Source organism: Puccinia triticina, chromosome 10A (assembly GCF_026914185.1).
Source record: "Puccinia triticina chromosome 10A, complete sequence".
In the NCBI taxonomy this organism is placed as follows: Eukaryota; Fungi; Basidiomycota; class Pucciniomycetes; order Pucciniales; family Pucciniaceae; genus Puccinia; species Puccinia triticina.
Genome location: NC_070567.1, coordinates 2,321,041 through 2,341,995, shown reverse-complemented (window position 1 = coordinate 2,341,995; position 20,955 = coordinate 2,321,041). Strand labels below are relative to the sequence as shown.

At 51.5% G+C, this 20,955-nt stretch overlaps 2 protein-coding genes across 2 annotated transcripts; one reads left to right on the top strand and one right to left on the bottom strand.

Annotated features, from left to right (window-relative positions):
- Positions 1-1,973: 1,973 nt before the first annotated feature.
- Positions 1,974-2,762, bottom strand: PtA15_10A244 (uncharacterized protein; the record flags this gene model as incomplete). Its single annotated transcript, XM_053160401.1, has 5 exons — positions 1,974-2,023; positions 2,105-2,182; positions 2,257-2,385; positions 2,471-2,536; positions 2,612-2,762. The coding sequence occupies 5 exons, from the start codon at positions 2,760-2,762 to the stop codon at positions 1,974-1,976; spliced, it is 474 nt and encodes a 157-aa protein (XP_053024379.1).
- Positions 2,763-5,782: 3,020 nt separating this feature from the next.
- PtA15_10A243 (uncharacterized protein) lies at positions 5,783-10,360 on the top strand (the record flags this gene model as incomplete). The annotated part of the gene is made up of 10 exons (XM_053160400.1): positions 5,783-5,920; positions 6,020-6,120; positions 6,407-6,509; positions 6,584-7,040; positions 7,118-7,579; positions 7,638-8,830; positions 9,050-9,575; positions 9,635-9,825; positions 9,885-9,964; positions 10,039-10,360. 10 exons carry the CDS (start codon positions 5,783-5,785, stop codon positions 10,358-10,360), a joined length of 3,573 nt encoding a protein of 1,190 aa, XP_053024378.1.
- Between the last annotated feature and the right edge of the window lie 10,595 nt (positions 10,361-20,955).

The window sequence follows — 20,955 nt, the reverse complement described above, 5'->3', positions numbered from 1 at the left end:
GTTGTATAGGACCATTTAATTTTTTAATGATAACTTAATTACAACCTGTAATGAAATCATAGTTAATAAATGCCCAATTATTACTCATTTATGGTAAATTTCTGTTGATCAATTTCTCTATGTCAAAAGGGTTTCACACAATGTAAATGTGACTTGCGGGGGCTTTCATGGCTTTCTGACGGGGTTTTACTTGTAATGGAGCTGTGAAAGGCCCCTCCAGTGATCTGTCACCCTAGTGTACGCGCGTACACGAAGGTGACATTGGCAAAGTGGAAAAAAACTCACATGCATGTGCATGGAGACATTGGAAAACAAGAAAACACAAAAACAACTCACAAGCTCATACATGTTAAGAAGCCAGGATGTCTAGCTGAAATCTGGGATCACAAACCTCCAAGCTTGACTTGACTCATATTTTCACCCTACTTTCATCCTTTTTTGGCTAAATTCTAGATGATACTGGCCTTCTTTAGGGAAATATGCCACTTCAGATGGGCCTTTCACATCATTTTAACAGGGGTGTACATGTTGTTGATCAGCAGGAGGCCCAACCTGCAATATGTGACAAAATTTTACGCGCGCACATGAGGGTTACATTAGCAAATTGAAAACAATGACCACCTTCATGTGCATGTAAATAATGTGAATTGAACCCCAAGAATTCATCTCAATCAAGAAACATTTCAAATTGAATTATGATTTGATTGTGGCCATTGTGTCTTAGTGGTTACAACTGCATTCCAGTTGTGTTCCAGTTGACACCTGCATGACTTCTGGATGATTTATGCATGAATCCAGGATCAGTTTCAGATCATTTGTGGATTAGTTCCAGAATTTTTCATTACTTCTTACACTACTTTCATCAAAGGCATCCAGCACAGTTACAGAAAAAGGGTACAGTATGGCACTCTCTGGAGAGTGCGTCAAAATCCCCCCTGGTGTCAGGGATTGGGGCCTTGAGTGGCCAGACTGGCAGGCAAGAGAGCACTTGGGCTGTCCAAAAGGGACGTTTCTGGCCTATAAGAGAGCACATAGACTCTTGCAATGGCCAGTACCTGCCCACAGGAGAGTCTATCTGGTCTCTTGATTGCTGGTTTTGACTGTCAAGAGAGTGTATTGCGTTTTCCAAGAACATTGCAGGATCCAACAAAAAACATTTCTGTTTGGTTGTGGATTTATTTTTGAGATCTAGATTAACTTTTGGCTGAAGTATCCTTCATGTCCCCTGTGCTTGTGCAATGGTCTGGTGCTTGTCCAGCCCTTCTTTTTGGAATGTTGGGCAGAGCTTCTGTTTGCCACTGAGAGGGGGCAGCAAGCTGCTCCAGTTCAGAATCTGAACACAGTTTCTTGCTGAAGTGGACTCCAACAGAACCTTCTGGAGGATTGAAGTGGACTCCAACAGAACCTTCTGGAGGATGATGGCTCTGCGTATAAATTTAGCCTTGGGCTGCACCTGACACCTGTGAAGTCAAACCTAGGAGTATATGCTGCAGATATGGTATTTGCCAGGATCAGCCAAAAAAAATTGGTGAAGGTTTTCAGGTGTGTGGTACAGAAGGCAGAAATACTTGCAATACTATCTGAAATGAGGAAACAGACACTAATAACATTGCATGTATGTAAACAGAGGAGCTATTTTATATACATGTAGTGGAAAGGGGTCTAGGCAAGTTTCTGCGGTAACCCAGTATGTGGTTAAAATAAAATGTAGAGATGAGAAAAGAAAACCAGACACAGTGAAATTCCAACATAGCTGGATCAAGGCTCTAATACAAAATTTATTGTTACAATCTCTTTGGAGGATTTAAGAAAACCAAATTTTCTGTGTTGAAAGAGGTAAATGTTTGTTTGTTTATCTTTGCCAGCCAATTGGAAAACAGAAGAGAACAAAATTGAGCATACCTGTGCATAGCCCGACCAAGTTAATGTTCTGGAGTATTTTACACTGGAGATAGGACGCTTCATTTGCACTCCTAATCTCCACCTCCAACCTTCGACCGTGCTATGCGGCAGTCGGTACAGGCTAGCAATCCCACAAAATTCACTTCAGTCTGCAGCAAGTTCGTGGTTGATTTCACACAATCCAAAAAAAAACGAGACTGACCTGCCCTTCGGGCGTTGAAGTCTGCGGGGTCTTTGAACGTGCATCTGTACCAATGCCGGTCGTCCCGGTCTTGGGCATCTGCCAGCAGGACAAAAAAATACAGTTAATGCGTGAACAGACGTCCGCACGCCCCGGCGATACAGCGCACTCACCGACATAGCTTGCCGCATTGACGTGGTATTGGAGCGGATGGACGACTGCTTTGGTGGTGCCAGGGATCGGGTTTTTGCGGTAGTCATTACCAACATAGTGCAAGCAGTTTGCAAAGGTGAAGTCGCTCCCTGTTTCCAGACCACATCCGAAAGAGTGTCATCAAATGTCCTCGGGTGCCATTCCACGATCATGGGGATATTATAAGGAGCTTACAGGGTTTAGAGTTTTCGCCGCAGGACTCGAGGTCGCATTTGTATTTATCCTTGGCGTTCACGCACACTGGACGCAATTGGTGATGTTTTTTTTAATGGCTATAATATGGTAAGGAGGGCAGTGCAAGATGCAAGTGCTTACTGTATAAGCGAGCATCGCGGGTGGGGTGGAAGTATGTGTCGCATTTTGTGGTTATCTGTGGGCTTGGCTTGGCTGCATCAACCAGCAGCCCTGAAGAAATAAGCAGGATGGTGAGTGCTTGTAGTCTGTGCCCGAAAATCAGGCGGGACATTGTGTGACTTGGGGGGGGGGAGGACGAATATGACAGAGATTGTTCCTTTGATTGAAGGTTTCTTATCTTGGGGAGTTTGGATGAAATAGATGGGGTGTTTGGTGATGGTTGCCATGAAGACTTTCAGTGTCTGGGTTCCCGATTGGGTGCACTGAACCTCGACATCCAGCTGTGCAGTCAAAAGCCTTGGTTGGGGCATGCTTGCCGGTGGCCTGATCATTGCTCAACAAGGGTGCTTGCCGGGGCCGGGTGTTGTGGCATTAAGCTTGCTTGTGAGGGCAAGAGAGGACCCTGCAATAACCCTATAAACGTGGGTGATGTACTAAATGTATGGATTTTTTGGCAAAAACCCAAAATGGTAGACATGAAAAGTGGTAAATATGTATGAATGGCCTTTTCAGCCATAAGCATACTAATTTCAAATGTATGAAATTTTTGCTGTGGAAGGGGGGTTAGTAACTAAAAATGTATGAAAGTCTTGAGGGTGCCAAAGCAGAATTGTTTTGAACCCCCCCACCCCTTGGCCGTGTGCCATGTGCCCCTGAGTCAGTAGAATGTTGATATTGAATCTTCTCATTCCAATCCCACCACACCCCCAGCTCTATCTGCAGATTTTCTTGTGGAACAGTTATAAATGAAGAAGAAGAAAAAGGTTCTTCAAGCTGCTTCAAGATCAGACAAAGGACTGTGTCTTCAATCAAGAAATTTTAGGCCGTGTTTGGCAGCGTAATTTTAGAAACATGCTCCATTGCATATGGTAAAAGACATTCTTTTTGGATAATTTTTTGGAAGTAAGCTTGGTCATAAGGCTTGACAGTTTACCTCCAAATTAAGATCAGGCCAGAAGATAATTTTTTACGTCATGTACACAGAGGGACATGCCACAATCATTTCTTGTGTAATAATGACACTCCCAAACACGGCCTTAGGAAGTTGGTTGCTCTTGTCCTCATGAAGGAAACCAAAAACCAGCAATCTTTGATTGCCAGAATGCATTTCTGGAACACTCAAGTTCAACTTAACCTATTGAAAAGTGCGGAAAAAAGTCGACAATGTTGGTGTTAATGCAACACTGCTTGCCCAAGGTGGCATGAGGACATAATAGGTGCTGTTACAAATTATCTGGCCATTCATTCTACAGTGACCCTGCCATGTAAGCATAAGGATGGTGGACATGGATCCTATGCTTACATGGCGGTATGCTTCTTAACGAAGTAAGCATAAATCAGTGTATGCCTATATAGGACTGTCCTATATAAGCATTAGAAATACTCAGGGCAATTTATGCTTACAATGGCAACCACTGGGAGTGGGTTGCCGTGGCCGATGGGATAGATTCAATGTTTCTCCACCTTCATCAACCTACACACCAACACGCATCTTCAAAACGCACAATGCCCCCCATGGATTCCAACCTATTTGAAATCTACCTGGACTACAGGATTTGGGTGGACCCTGACTGCAACTGCATCCACAGGGCTTCTTTTGATCACTCCGAGTACGACCTCGTCGGACCCCGCGGCACAATCCCTCCGTTGGAAGCTCGTCTCAAAACCATCTCTGCCTCCGAATTCCGAGAAGCCGCCAGAAACCACCTGATTGCTGCAGACCAGAATGCTGGGGTTTTAATTGCCAACGCCATTGATCTGACGTTATCTGGTGGAATTGCACCACTTCGATTCCGTACTTTCCTTGCCTCAGATTTTCTTTAATACAGTTTTTGACTCCAAACAATGAATCCATATTTTTATTAACCACATACCACGTGCTTGTCTTCATCACCCTCCGGAATGATTGGGGGGCAGCTGAACTTCTGAAAAATTAGATCATTGCGCGTGGCTTGAGGTATTTGGCAGGTAGATGATTGGGAAATCACAAGGATTTTGGCGAAAAGAGATTTTACCTGCTCGCTGGCCAACATTGTTGAGGTTGATGAGCTGTAGTTGGAAAGTTCTTATGGTATGAGCTGTAGTTGGCAAGTTCCTGCGGTTGGACAGATGAAGAATAGCGTAGATATGTAGTACCTATGGCCCCTCGGCATCTTTTCCCAGTCCTATATAAGCATATTTTTATTTTTTTCCCAAAATTTTTTATGCATAAAAAGCATCAAATTTGCGGTAACCAAAAATGGTGGACGGCAATCCTATGCTCACAGCGAATTATGCTTACAACGTGTATGCTTACATGGCGGAGTCACTGTAAAAGAATTTTTGTGTATCAAAGCTGTTTCTAACAAGAAACAAAATCCAGTTGTACTCGAGTCTAAGATATTTTTTTTTGGGGGGGGGGGGGTTTTCTTTGTGTTTTGGGTGTTCCCCAGTGCTAGTGCTCATGCTATTTCCATTCTATGTAGTGCTTTGTTGTTGTTTTGATCTCCGTCGATTTGCATGCAGCCAGTTTGAGGGTTCTAGATCTGCAGCCTTGGTGAGCTGGTCGAGTCGGCTGGGAATCGATCGAAGCTTCGAACACATCCAAAAACCGAAAACCATCGACCAACCAACCATCCGGAACAACGAACGAAGAAAACAAACGAACGAACAACCATCCGGAAAACGAACAAACGAAACAACGTAACCATCCGAAAAACGAACGAACGAAACAAACGGACACACAAACCAACAAACAAACCAAACGGACGCACAAACAAAACAAACGAACCAACAACCATCCGGAAAACGAACAAACCAACTTATCCATCCCAAATGGCCCGCGGTCAGATCCGCCCACGCCCACCCTCCCTCGTCCTCTCCCGATCACACTCCCTCTCCAAGAAATCACCCAAGAACCAGCCATCACCCACCACCAGCCAAGAACAACGCACCATCCCACCCACCCCGCCCTTCCCTCTCCCAGCACGCTCGCCCACCAGGCAGTTCATCGACTACCTGCGCACATGGGACGACCACCACATCGCAAAGTGGCTCGCCGACATCAAGCTGCCCCACCTCGCACCCATCTTCGCCGAGAACGACATCGTCGGCGACATCCTCCTCGACCTCGACCAGCAGGCACTCAAGGAGATGGGCGTCTCCAAAGTGGGCGACCGCGTCAAGCTGCTCGTCGCAGTCAAGGACCTCAAACAACGCTGCGTGCGCGAACGCGAACAGCGCATCCCAGCCACAACCACCACCACCACCACATCATCATCATCAACAGCCGCACAGAGACCCCACCACCACCACCACCACCACCACCACCACCTGCTCAACCACCATCCCCCTCCCGCCGCACCCCGATCGGTGCCCAACCTCTACCAGCAAGCCCAGCAGCAACACACCTCCGTCTCCCCCAGCGCACAGCACCACCACCTCAACCACCTCAACCAGCCCTCACTCTCCCCCTCCCTCCTCAACCAACAGTCCGCCGATCACCCCAACCAGCCCGCGATCCCCTCCCACCTCTCCCCCGCCCGCTCCCGATCCGGCTCCCTCAGACAGCCCCCCAAATCCATCCCCCCGCCCCTCCGGCTCGCAGAGAGACTCGAGGGACTGCCCCGCGCCTACCAGTCCGCCTCCACATCCATCTCCGCACGCTCCCAGCCCCCCTTCACCTCCACCACCACCACCACCACATCCGCCACCACCACCACCAGCAGCAGCTCATCCACCACCCCCACCCCCTCTCTACCCCCCAACCCCACCCAGCCCCCACCCCCGGGCCTCCTCCCACCACTCCCCCAGATCCCGCCCAGCTCCCGCCCATCGGGACCCTCGCCACGCTCCGGAGGGACCTACAGCAGCACCCAAGGCCCGGACTTCGCCCTCCCCCAAATCCCCTCCTCCTCCTCCTCCTCCTCCACCACCACCACCACCCAACAACAGTCCTTACCAGGGAGCGCCCAGACCCCGCCCTCCTCGGAGTACCTCTCCGCCTCCAGCGATCGAGGCCGGGCCCGCCGAAACAGACTGGCCACCGACCCCGGCCTGCCCGCCCCATGGACCGGAGACTTCGGCCTCCCCCGCGCACCCGCCCCCGGCAACCTGGCCTCCGCCCTCACCCGCAAAACCTCCATGGCCACCCACTCCTCCAGCTCGTCGTCATCCACCGGCAACGCCACCCCTCCCGCCGTCAACGTCTCCCAAACCTCCCTCTTCCTCAAGAAAGCCGCCGCCGACCATCGCAGAGCGCCCAGTCTCAACAGCGCCTCTCTCGGCCCTCCCGGCTCCGCCGGCCCCAGCCCCGCCGGCTCTAAGCCCATCTCCATCGTCCCATCCCCCTCTAATCTCCCCACCAGCGCTGCGAACAACTCGGGCCCGGCTGCGAGCTCCAGTCCGACCAGTCAGTCTTTTGTTCTCTCAAAAGGTATATATATATATATATATCTTGCTAATTCTGGATGATGATGATGAAAACAGGCACAGGTTCGCCGAGTCGGGGCTTGCACACGGCCGCGCTCCCAGGCGGCTCGAGCAGCGCCTCAGCAGGGCTGACCAGTATCCAAGAGGACGGCGGGGTTGGGAGCGGGGGGGTGCTAGGGCTGCGGGAGATCGGGTTCAAAGTGGGGCGCGGGGGGTTCGGGCGGCCGACGACGCCGGCAGGCACGGTGGGCGTGGTGGCAGGGACGACGTCGCAGATCGGCCCGGTCTGCCAACCCACGCTGGACGAGGTGATCCGCAAGACGATCAAGGTCTCCCTGGCCGAGAACGGCACCATGAAGACGATCAACGTCGAGAACCTCAAGTCTGCCAACGACCTCCTCGACCGCGTCCTGCGCAAGTTCGGCCACACCGGCCCCGCCGCTAATCGCCCCGGAAACCTCGACGAATGGGCGCTCTCGCCGATGCCCCTCAACGCCGTGCCCGGCGAACTCAACTGGGGTAAATCCATCCTCTTCTCTCTCTCTCTCTCCGCATTTCTGACTCTTTTATACCATAGGGACGATCAAACAACTCGACGAGCACGAGCTGCTCGAGCTGTGTCGGACGACGAACCGGCCCGAGCGGCAGAGGGGCCTGCTCCTGCACAGCGTGGCGAGCGGCAAACGGGCGAACCGCAAGATGGCCGCCGCGCCGTTCTTCGCCGGCGACGAGCTGGTCATCACGGGCGTTTCGCCGACGCTGTCGCCGACCTTGGCCGGCTCGTCGCCGACCCAGTCTGCCCACCAACAACAGCAGCAGCAGACGAAGGAGGCGGGAGGTGAGCCGTTGGCTGGTGTGGAGGAGGGTGGAGGAGGGCCGGGAGGAGAGCAGGCGAAGACGGACCCCCCTCCGCCTCGGAAGACGCGCAATCGGGCGAGCGTGGTGAGCGTGATGTCCGGCCTGATGATCGACCCAACACGGCACTCGGAGCCCTTGCCCCCGGACTACCAAGCCTCGCTCCACCAACACGCCGTGCATCCCGAAGCCTCCTCCTCCGGGGTCGGGACGGGAGACAGGGTGACGAGTCTGCTGGCCAGCGGGCGGGGAAAGCTGCGCAACTTCTTCGGCCACCGCCCGCCCTCCGAGATCATCTCCAACCACCTCGTCGACTTCTTCCCCGCCGTCGAGAACAAGAAGCATCTCTCCAAGTCCGTCCGCCAGTCCGTCCGCAAATCCCTCGCCATCCGCCGCTCCAGCCAGTTCTCGACCCTCGGCCGGGGCTCGTGGGACTTAGCGGGCTACCCGCCCGTGCCCGGCGGCCCGGCGCAGATGGGCCGGCTGTCGACGGACTCGGGCCGCTCGGAGCAGGGGCGGCTCTCGGGGGCCGACTTCACGCACACGGTGCACCTCGAGGAGCCTTCGGAGGGGGGCCGACGGATGTCGACGGAAGACACGCTGGGCTCGTTGCCCGACCCGGCGATGGCCGGCCGGCTGGGCGTCAAGAAGGGCCCGCGCGAGTCGGACGCGGCCTCCATGCTGACCCTCGACGAGGTCACTGCCGAGGTCGAGAACCGCAGGCTCAGCATGGTCGGCGCCAAGCTCGGCGGCCCCGAGTGGGGCGCCCTCTCCGGCTTGCTCGCCCCCGCTAAGAAACCCGCCCCCGACGACGACCCCCGCGCCCCCGCCGAGGACGAGCACGGGCCCGCGCGCCGCTCGATTAGCTCCACTCGCGTCGAACGGTCCGCGACTGAGGAGGGCGCCGCGAATGGGGTGTTGTTGGAGGACGATGAGGAGGACGATGATGAAGATGATGAGGATGATGAAGATGAGGAGGATGATGAGGAGGATGAGGAGGATGACGATGATGACGATGATGATGAGGATGATGAGGATGACGAGGATGAGGATGAAAATAAGGACGCGAACGACGACCCTCAGAAAATGACGTCGAGTGGCTGTGAGTGGTTTCTTTCCTGTTACAAAGTGCAGGTGTGCGTTGGGGCTGAGAAGAAGGTTGTCCGGACAGCCAAGGCGTCGATCAAGTGGGTGCGGGGGGCGCTGATCGGGCAGGGCAGTTTCGGGAGCGTGTATCTTGGGATGCATGCGTTGAACGGGACGCTGATGGCGGTCAAGCAGGTGGAGAGGCCGAGCGGGACGTCGCACAACGAGGAGCGCAAGAAGTCGATGCTGGGGGCGCTAGTGCGGGAGATCGAGTTCCTGAAGGAGCTCCAGCACACGAACATCGTCCAGTACCTCGACTCCTCCGCCGACGACTCGTTCTTCAACATCTTCCTCGAATACGTCCCCGGCGGCTCGGTGTCCACCCTCTTGAAGAACTACGGCTCCTTCGAGGAGGCCCTCGTCATGACCTTCACCCGCCAGATCCTGCAGGGCCTCGTCTACCTCCACTCCAAGGAAATCATCCATCGCGACATCAAGGGCGCCAACATCCTTGTCGACAACAAGGGCGTCATCAAGATCTCCGACTTCGGCATCTCCAAGCGCGTCGAAGACAGTCCGTCCCCCCCTTCCCCTTTCCCTTGTTCCAGAGACTGACAAGAGTGTGTGGCACAGATCTGCTGTCCACCGCCCGCATCCATCGGCCCTCCCTCCAGGGCTCCGTCTTCTGGATGGCCCCCGAGGTCGTCAAACAGACCTCGTACACCCGCAAGGCCGACATCTGGTCGCTCGGCTGTCTGATGGTCGAGATGCTGACGGGCGAGCATCCGTGGGCCTCGCTGACCCAGATGCAGGCCATCTTCAGGGTCCGTCCCCCCCTTCCCTTTTTTTAGGAGTAGGCTGATGAGGATGAGGGGTGCTGTAGATCGGCTCGTTCGCTACGCCCGAGATCCCCGACGACATCTCCGACCACTGCATCGACCTGCTCAAGCAGACCTTCCTCATGTACGTCTCTCCTCCCCATCCCCCGTCCCCCGCTCGCCGTGATCTGATCTCTCCCGCTCTCTCTGTGTGTACAGAGACCATCATGCACGACCGACGGCCCTGGAGCTGTCCAACCACGCCTTCTTCAGCCCCGGCGCCCCAGCCACCACCCCCGCGCCGGCAGCCCCTGCAGAGGCCCCTGCGTCCGCCCCGGCCGCTGCGCCAGAGGCCCCCGAGGCCGCCCCCGAAGAGAAACAGCCCGACGCCCGCACCGAGCTCCCACAGGACCCCGCGCCCAACGAGCCCGACACGCCGTCCGAGTCCGACTCGCTCATCGAGAACGAGGCCCGCCGGGTGGTCGTCGAGGCCTCCCGCGAGCTGCTGTCGCTGCGCGCCGCCGACCCCGACGCTGCTTGACCCCCGACCAACCCCCCTCTCTTGTTCGCCTTGTTGGGCCGGCGGGGTCTCGAGGGGGCCGCCCCGTGGACGTTGGTCGTTTTTCTGCAGTCTCGGTGGATCGAGTCAGGACGGGGCGTGTGGAGACCACTTGTATATGCCTTCTTGTCGTCCGTGTAAATAAGCGCCGGTTCCAGTCGTGCTGTGTGTGTGTGTTTGTGTGCAGAGACGCGGGCCCATGGGGATGGCCCCCCGTGGGGGGGGGGGGGGGGGGGGGGGGGGGGGGGGGGCTGGAGGAGCCCTGGCGAGGCGGCGGTTGGGCCGCGAGGACAGCCGGCGTCTCTTCTGTCTGGTTTAAGGTGGAGCGTGGAGGGGCGGCGGCGCCCTTGCTGCCCCACACCATCACACCTTTCCTCGACGCCTCGTGCGTCCGTCACTTGCATGGGAGCGTCTGGGGCGCGGGGCCTAGAGAGCCTTCTCGCAGGGCCGCTTCCTGCCCTCGGGTCTCACTCGTCATGGCGGGACTGTATGTATACAGCGGGGATCTGCGTAGTGACCTGTTGGGCGCACACCCGCAGGTTCGTTCCGGATTATTTATGTGTCCAGGCTCAGCCCCGCCGGCGCTCTCCTGGACTACCAAGCGAGAATTCAGGCGACGTGACGGTGGACCTCGACGACGCCGGCCACCCGCCGGGTGGCTGGAGAGACCATCTGGGCTGCCACTCCACTCGCGGTGAGTTACACGCAATGTCCAGACCGCACATGTTGCGCTGAATTACGTTGGCGCCGCTACACGTGTAGCTTAGCAGCTCATCAATAACACATTATTTTAGCGCTTAACGCGCTGAGAAGAGCGTTAGCGTACTGTTTGGTTGCTGATAAGCGCTACCATCTAGCCATAAAAAACCCAGAAAATTGGGTGGCCTCCACGTAGCTGTAATTGCAGCGCAAGTGGAGCTACAATGTAGCTGTAGCTTAGCAGCACCCAATTTTGCTAAATTACAAAGCTAAAAAGCTAAATGCAATGTAACATGTGTGGTCTTGGTAGTGTCCTGGCAATTGGGAGGGCTTCAGAAGATGTTGTCTGTCGGCACACCTCCTCAAGCTCAGCAGCAATCTCCCTGTTGATGTGCCTCACAGCGCCAAAGCACACTCTGTAATAAGTGTCAGGCTTGGGGATGCCAAGAGTACAAAACTCTTCTAGCTACACCGGCAACTGTGCTCTGGTGAGGTGTTACACGCATTCAAAAGTGCATAAAGTTTTAAAAATAGCTTAAGGCATTCTTAATAAAGAAAATATGTAACGGAGGGGCCAGGAGCGCCAGGGGTGTTTACGTGCCCTCCAAGGTTCATACAGGTTCTGCGCAGAGGTGTTTAAGTGCCTGTGTTGTCTGGGGCCCAGTAAATAGAGATCGCCAGTGGGTACCCGTTTGGCGGTACCCGCACCCGTTGGCGGGTACCCGCCACTGCCCTTTGAGTACCCGTCCGCGGGTGCCGTGTACGGGTCCGGGTATGCAATTTGGGCCGGAAAATCACCGGGTACCCGGGTACCAAACAGGTACCCGCCAATGTCAGCAGTGGATGGCCGGCCATCGAGTGGGGTACACACCCCGCTTGATGACCGGACATCAAGCGGAGTACACGCCCCGCTTGATGGGACATCAAGCGGAGTACACACCCCGCTTGATGACCGGACATCAAGCGGGATATACATCTCACTCGATGGCCGGTGCACTCCATGACCAGCCATCGAGTGGGATGCGCACTCGATGACCATTGACCGGTCACCGAGTACACACCCCGCTCGATGAACGGTCATCGAGTGGAGTACACACCCTTGATGACCGGCCATCGTTGAGCGGAGTACACACCTCCACATCCCACGCGATGACCGGACATCGAGTGGGGTGATCACAATGGCCGGCCACGGAGCGGGGTGTGTACTCTGCTCGATGACCGGCCTACACCCCCACTCAATGGCCGGTCATCGGGTTGAGTGCGCATCCCACTCGATGGCCGGTCATCAAGTGGGATGTGCACCCCGCTCAATGTGCGGTCATCAAGAGGGGTGTGTACATACCTCACTCGATCGGTCACCAGTGCGGTACCCGCGGTACCCGCCTCAAGTACCGCCGGTACCCGTCGGCGGGTGCCGTGTCCGGGTCCGGGTGTCCAAAATTGGAGAAATTCACAGCAAGTACCCGCACCCGTCGCGGGTACCCGGACCCGTTTGGCCATCTCTACCAGTAAAGGGGGTTTTTATGAATGTGAAAATGTTCCCAGGATGGGGTTGGAATACGATTCCAATAGAAAAAGGAACAGCAAACTTACTCGCAAGAGAAGTAAGAGACGTCCAAGGCTAAAGCAACACATCAAATCAATTAGGCAAGGGGCTGTCTGGCTCAGAAGTGACGGTTTTGGCAAGGCAGGCAATGCTGATATTATGTTGACTATTCTGGGGAGACCTTTGCTTGCTCAAAGGTCTCCTGTTTTATAATTGCACTGCAACCAGTAGGGTCGCAGCTAGGGCTGGACCCCGGGTGATACCCAAGAGCCTCCAGCCCAGCTGTTTTAATACCAACACTGCAAGAGCTACGCTTTGCTACGAAAAGCAGCGCTTTTGCGTAGCGAAGCGGAAACACACTACTCTGGATCCAGAGTAGCGTTAGCGCTAGCAAAAAATCGCTGCTTTGAGCGGTAACAAAGCGCCAGAACCGCTACTGCAGTTTTGGCCTGCGCGTAGCAAAGCACCTTTTTTTTGCCGCTGCGCTACAGTATAGCGCAGCGGAACAATTTACGCTTTTTGCCGCTTTTTGGAGCTAATAGCGCTTTTTAGCGCCAAAAGCGTAGCGAACCGGGCCGCTTTTGTGCCAAAAGCGTAGCGAACCGGGCCGCTTTTGTGCCAAAAGCGTAGCGAACCGGGCCGCTTTTGTGCCAAAAGCGTAGCTGGCATGTCTGCCTTTTGGTGGAAAATGCCAGAAATAGTACACAAACATCAATCCTTGGTCAGTATTGATGGTTGAATGGTGCTACAGTAGCGCAGCAAAATCGCTACAGTAGCGTTTTTTCCGCTACTATAGCGAGAAGCGTAGCAAATTGCCGCTACTCTCCGCTAAAAAAAACGCACTATTTTCTTTATTTTTTTCCCCTTAAAAAATGTAGCAAAAAGCAAAGCGCCAAGCCTGCTACAAAAAGCTTAGCGAAGCGGGGCTAAAACCGCTACGCTTTTGCTACACTGCCACTTTGAGTAGCGTAGCTCTTGCACTGTTGTTAATACCCGTCGGGAATACCCAAGCAGAATATCAGTGGATGATGCTCCCGTGGAAATACCCGCGGTTACCGGGTTGGGTACACGGGTATGCGTGGGTATTTTACCCAGAGGGTACCTGCAGATATTCCCAGCGGATACAGGGTACATCCGCGGGTACCCGGTCTCTCCAGCCCATTTCATGCACATTGATACTCAATCCTTGTATCAAGATGGGCCAGATAGAAAACAACCTCTCATTCTTGTCTGACGAAATTGGAATCAGACTGGATCAAGCCACTATTCTGGCTAATTTCAAATACAAGGCTCCTTGCTTTGATTGCAGTCCTTCTAAGTGTGGTACCAGCAAACCACAACCATCACCAGTTCAATGTTCAATCCTAGCGGATGTCTTTGGATCTGTACAGACAGCAAACAACCTTGAAGCGGAAATCAGTCAATACCTCAAAGAGATAGCCAAACCAGGCAAGACCAAGGTACTAGAATACTTGAAGCGCAAGAAATCAACCTACCCTTTGCTCTCAGGAATGGCAAAGTGCTTTCTAGCCATTCCTGCCACCAGTGCATTGTTGGAGCAAGTATTTTCAAAATGGGACATGAAAAAAAATCCAAAAAGCCCTGACTCCTGAGGCAGTTGTCTTAGCCCAAATACCCGTTGGTCCCTGTGAGATTGGGGGAGTGCCCCGACTTTTATACCCAAGAATGCTCGGCGGGTATTTTTGTAAAAAAACACTGCCGGCCCCCGACCTGTTGGGTCGGATAGCCGGGTATACCCGTCAACCCTGAAAGAATGCAGAAGACTAGGAGTTCATTTCTAGTCAGAAAACATTAAGAGATAAAGGAAAAACAATTCTGTTTATGATATCTTGTTATGAGATTTACCTAGGAGCAGGCTATAGACCGCTCTATTCTGAGTAATAATTTAATTTAATGAAAATAACTTTGATAAGGAGATTGCTCCTTGTCCTTCCGTTGATGAGATTGAGAGACGTTGAGTGTCTAGCTTGAGAATCGTCTAAGTAAAGCCGCGACGTCGTCTGTTTTCACAAGTACGACATCAGTTCCGGTCTGGTTTCTTTTTATCTCTGTTTCTCTTTGTGCTTACCGCTCTCAGTACCTTGATCAAGGGAGAGTTCGGCGTTCCTGATTTCTATTGGTTCGACTTTGTCTGCCCAAAGATAATCATCGGATGTTTTAGCTCTTTAGCTTTCTTTTCTTTGCCTGGACTTATTCTGTCACTCATCTTTGGTGTTTCCAGAGATTCTGTCTTTCAGCAATGGTTGAAGCACGTTCGTGTTCTTGCTGCCATGGGAAGTTCCTGCTAACATCAAATCTGATGATTAGTGTTTCATCCCTTGGCGCGGGTTTTGGGCTGCGGAAATTGGTTTGCTTAGCTCACCTCTGTCCGCAGCTGATTTGGATCCTGGTGCTCTTCTACTTTTGTTCAAAGAGTACCGTTCACTCAGGCTTGAAATCTCACAGCCTTCCTTGCTTTGAGTCGCAAGATTTGAAGCAGCCTCCGAGACTTGCAGCACCTTCAGATTTGCCAACGATTTGCGGATTGTTGTCCTTCCCGTTGGTTTTGTGAGGAAGTCGGCGGAGTTTTCCGTTGTCTTGACGTAGTTTATCTTCAGGAGACCAACTGCAATGAGCTCGCGTACAAAATGCAGACGAATGGACATATGTTTTGTCCGGAAACCATTTTGCGAGGTTTCACTCTTTGCCAAGTCGATTGCTCCCCTATTGTCGATGAACACTTTGATGCCTTTGAGTCCTGGAATGATCAACGTTTCATCGGCCAGATTCGCCACCCATGCTAAATCACGACCAAGATCCAAAAATGCTTTGTATTTGGCCTCAGTAGTGGACAATGAGACAGTGGATTGCTTCGTTGATTTCCAATTGATGAGGCTGGTTCCCGCTTGCACCACGTAGCCGGTGGTGGACCTTCTTGTATCTGGGCAGTTGCCCCAATCAGAATCTACAAAAGCTTGCACTTCCGAGCTCGCCTGCTTCACGTGGATTAGACCAATATTCCGTGTTCCCTTAAGATAGCGAAAGACTTGAATTGCTGCATGATAGTGTTTGATCCCTGGCGACTCTAGATACTGCGACAACGTGCTGACAGCGTACGCTATGTCGGGTCGAGTGAGTATACTTAGATAATTAAGCGATCCAACAAGTGCTCTATAGTTCACACCCGTCTTCACGAATTGCCTTTTCTCCTCTTCAGTGGCTTTCTTAAGGTACTCTCTAGGATTCAGCGGACAGGTGGTGGTGTGCAGGTCTTCAAGACCGAATTCGCCAAGCTTTCTGTTGACATGTTGAGTTTGATTTATTTGGATGCCGTCTTCAAATCTTTCAATATTCATTCCTAATAAGAATTCAGCGTCACCCATGTATTTGATGTCAAATTCACTTTCCATTTCCGCCTTGAAAACTGTTGGATCATCACTTATGATTACTAGATCATCCACATGAGCAAATATCCAGGTCGCCGGTTTTCCCGCCGTTGCCGTTCGCCAGAAGACACACGGATCCGACAGCGCCGCCTGAAAACCGATGGAGTACAGATAATTGGATAGACGCTTGTACCACACCAATGGTGCTTGCTTCAGGCCATAGATAGCCTTCTTCAGTTCAAGCACACTGTTCGGCGGACAGTCTAGCCCAGGTAGAGGCAGCAGGGTTACCTTGTCCTCCAATGGACAAGTGAGAAAGGCGCTCCGCACGTCCAGTTGATGGATTTTCAACCCGTTGTTCACCGCAAAGCATAGCAAGAATTGTAACGAGGCCGGCTTCCCAGTTGGAGCGTATTTCGCTTGAAAGTTTAGCCCATGCACCTGTTTAAATCCTTGAGCACATATTCGTGCCTTGAATTCCACGACTTGATTCTCCAATCCGAGTTTCTTCCTATACGCCCAGGTAGAGGGAATTGGATCGTCACCTTCCACCCTGACACAAACAATCCACACTTCATGTTTCTTCATGTTCTCGATTTCCTTCGCTTCCGCCTCTTGCCAGCTCGAGCTCTCAGCACAGTTCATTGCCTGCTTGTGATTTTTAGGCTCAATCAAGACCGTCACCGTGTACGCCTGCCTTCTCTCGCGTTTACCGGTAACTATGTTCCGTTCGTTGATACCGCCTATGATCGCTCTGGCCGGAACTGTTGGTAAGTCATTGACTTCCCATCCATCATTACCCGCATCGTGGTCCTCCTGTGCCGAGGCAGAATTCAGTTTGCTGAGTATGTCAGCAATCTCCTGTTCTTCCTGCTCGCTCTCATCCATCGCCTGTTGACCTTGCTCATTAATCAGCTCCTCTTCTTCATCAAATGGAAGCTCCTGCGCAGCGTTGAAGTTAGGCAATCGATTGAAGGTCCCCTTGTGACTCCTTCTAAGCGCCCCGCATTCCGGAAAGGCCATCTCATCAAAGTGCGCGTGTTTCACCGTGACAACCTGTTTGTCTTCCAGACGACAGATTTTGTAGGAAGAATAGTCATTCTCGTATCCGAGTAAGACCCCGTCCCACAAGATTGGACCAAATTTCTCCGTTCTCGCCTGTTTCGGCTTCACAACCCACACCTGAAACCCAAAGGGTCGGAAAAAGTTCATGTTGGGACTCATTTTGAACATCAACTCAACAGGTGACTTCTTGCTCTTTGATAGCGACAGTAAGCAGTGAGTCATAAGTGTAGCGGTTCTTACAGCCTCTCCCCACCATTCCGGAGCAAGATTTGACTGCATAATGAGGCACCTGGTCATGTCGATTATCGTCCGATTAGCCCTTTCAGCTAGACCGTTATTTTGCGGAGTGTACGCAGGCGCCACATTATGTTGGATTCCAGCTTCCTTCAAGATTTTGCCCAGCCTGTTGTTGCAGAATTTGCCGCCCCCATTGGTGATTAATTTCTTCATTGTCTGACCCATCTGTGTCTCGTACAAGCTTTTGAAAGTCTGAATTGCCTCCGTGGCCTGAGACTTCTCCTTGAGTACAGCCGTATGAATGAATCCAGTGTATTGATTGACCAGCGTTAGAAAGTATCTAGCACCCCCATTCGTCGATGGAGAGATTGGTCCTACTAGATCTCCATGAACTATCTCTAAAGGTGCCTTTGAGTCCTTGAAATGAATGGCGCATGATTTTCGTGTCACTTTGCCCTTCATGCAGGCATTGCATGCATGGGTCTTCTTTAGATCCAACTTCTCCGGCACCAAAATTGCAATGCGCTTCGAGCACGCATGGCCAAGCCGATTATGCCATTTGACAAAGTCAGATGGTGCTGGGGTTGAAGCCGCCAGCATGCCTACCACAAGATTTTCGGGATCAAGAACACCTTTTATCTCTAAAAGGTCATTGCTAACGTCCACGGCGAATGGCATGCCGTTATTGATCTTTACTGCGAAGCCATCAGAGCCTTGTTGTATCACGGCTTTCGTCTTCATGAGCTGAACGAACAAAACCAGGTTTCGCGTGAGTCTTGGAACAAATAGAGCATCCTTCAGTGTGAGAGTTCCGCCGTTGACTAGCGGTAGAGTCGCATCTCCTCTTGCTGTCGCAACAAGCTCGCCCAGGCCGCTTCCCATCACAATTCCTATTCTGACTGGACTAGTTTCTTTGAAGTAACCAAGTGATGTAAGCATGTGATTGCTTGCGCCTGAGTCGAGGATGGTTGTCTGAGATCGATCACCACCCGTATTTGAGAGATAGCTAAAGGACGGTCTGATGTTGTCCGATGGTTGCACACTTTCCGTCGCCTTTGCTGTGGTGTGATAGGAGGCGCTCTTTTCTTGGTCTTTGGTGGAACTGGTTCGCTTCAGCATCCAGCAATCGCTCTCCGAGTGCTTTGCCTTTGGGTTGTGCTTTCCTTCAACGCAGTAAACCGGATTATATGGTCGTTTTTTCTTGTTCGGAGGAGCTAGATTTGTAGCCAGCGCAGTTGTTCCGGGATTGCTTGTACTTGGCTCTTGAGCTTTCCTCTTGTTTGTTCTTTCAAACCGACCAATTTCACGAAGATGATTGATAACAAATTTAGGTTTGCCGAGGGCGGCCAAGTTGCCAAGCAGACTTTGCATCAGAAATGGACGCTTCTTGGTGATCCGACTGACGATACTACAACAAATTACAAAGTCTGGTACAATCATTCCTAGTGAGTTGAACTTGGACAAGCACTCTTCTATACCAGTGATGTAGGCGTCCATGTCGTCATGAAACTGAGTATCTTCCCATTTGGCCCAGACTTTGTATCCTGCTAAGATCAAATCGGAAGCATAGACTGATTTAAACATTTCCCATAGCTCATAAGGATCCTTCGAGTTTTCCTTCTTCACAATGGTATTGAAGACGCCATTGGTAAGATTTGAGCAGAGTAAGTTGGCTGTCTTTTGCGCCTTTTGTTTCATTTTCTTGGTTGGATTGGGCAATGGAGGGTTATCGATGTAGTTTTCCAATCCATGTTCGGCTAGGACCATTCTGATTTTCTTTTCCCATATTTCGAAATTTTCACCGCCAAATTTGGGAACTTTCATCAAAGATTTGCCATCAACACTCGAGTCACTTGATTCAGCGTCGGAATTGGCCATTGTTTAGTCCTGCTCCTGTCTTTGCGTTAAGAGGTGTCGTTTGTAGCCTCGAGACTGTAAATCTGAAAGAATGCAGAAGACTAGGAGTTCATTTCTAGTCAGAAAACATTAAGAGATAAAGGAAAAACAATTCTGTTTATGATATCTTGTTATGAGATTTACCTAGGAGCAGGCTATAGACCGCTCTATTCTGAGTAATAATTTAATTTAATGAAAATAACTTTGATAAGGAGATTGCTCCTTGTCCTTCCGTTGATGAGATTGAGAGACGTTGAGTGTCTAGCTTGAGAATCGTCTAAGTAAAGCCGCGACGTCGTCTGTTTTCACAAGTACAACATCAGTTCCGGTCTGGTTTCTTTTTATCTCTGTTTCTCTTTGTGCTTACCGCTCTCAGTACCTTGATCAAGGGAGAGTTTGGCGTTCCTGATTTCTATCGGTTCGACTTTGTCTGCCCAAAGATAATCATTGGATGTTTTAGCTCTTTAGCTTTCTTTTCTTTGTCTGGACCTATTCTGTCACTCACCTTTGGTGTTTCCAGAGATTCTGTCTTTCAGCGATGGTTGAAGCACGTTCGTGTTCTTGCTGCCGTGGGAAGTTCCTGCTAACATCAAATCTGATGATTAGTGTTTCATCCCTTGGCGCGGGCTTTGGGCTGCAGAAATTGGTTTGCTTAGCTTACCTCTGTCCGCAGCCAATTTGGATCCTGGTGCTCTTCTACTTTTGTTCGAAGAGTACCGTTCACTCAGGCTTGAAATCTCACAAACCCCATCCCCGGGGTCCAGCCCTAGTTGCAGCTCTTAGGGCCTGTACCATAGGGCATGGAAATTGAAATTTTCCAAATTTCTTGGGACAAAAACTGAGCCTGGCCAAAATGTCGGCTTGAGCCTAAATGTGAAGAATTTCAACATTTGAACCCTCCACTAGTTTTTATTTTTTGTGTACAGGGAAAAAAAAGTTGAAATTTTTCAAAATTGAGGCCCATGGTACAGGCCCTTAGATAGCTCTCCTGGCCTGTTGGCCAGGAATGTATTTTTTTTAACAGGAGCATTCATGATTTCTACCACTCACATTGCTCCTATCAACATCCTCTGTGACGTTTGACTGCTCCTCCTTGGCCAGAAGTGGTTCTGTATTTGAAATGTAGATATATGTTCTCTGGCTGATTCTACTTGGTCCTTTGGCCGGAGTTCTCTCAGTTCAATATAACTGAGAGTCTCCAGCAAAATGTTCTCTTGGCCTGAGAACTGGTAGAAACCAGTTCTGTTGCGCGTCTCCACCCAATTCCTTTGTTGACATGCAATATTGCAAAGGTGTGAGCCTGGGTCTCTATAGTGACCACAGGACACAAGAAATGGGGGGGCAATGGTTGGATTTCTTGGGATAAAGAAACTACAACTATAAGAGAAAAAGAGAAAGAGAGAGAGAAACCAAGAAGGATAAGGAAAAAGAGAAGTACTAGGTTATTGTAGTGGGAATGCACGTCCACTGGCAATGCTACTCTTCAGAAGAGTGCTGCTAATCTGTGCTAGAAGTGCTACAGCTTCCTCTCAGGAGGGTATCTGGATTAGATAAGTTTAATCCAGCCACAATTTTTTAGCTTCCTTCTGGATAGTCAAGGTTCTTAAAGGGAAACCTGAGGGACAGCCCTGTAACCTAGATTTGAGGCAAAGGCCAAGTGATAATAAGGGACAGCCCTGTGATCAAGATAGAGGCAAAGGCCTGTGGATTTGGAGGGACAGCCCTGTGATCAAGAAGGAGGCAAAACC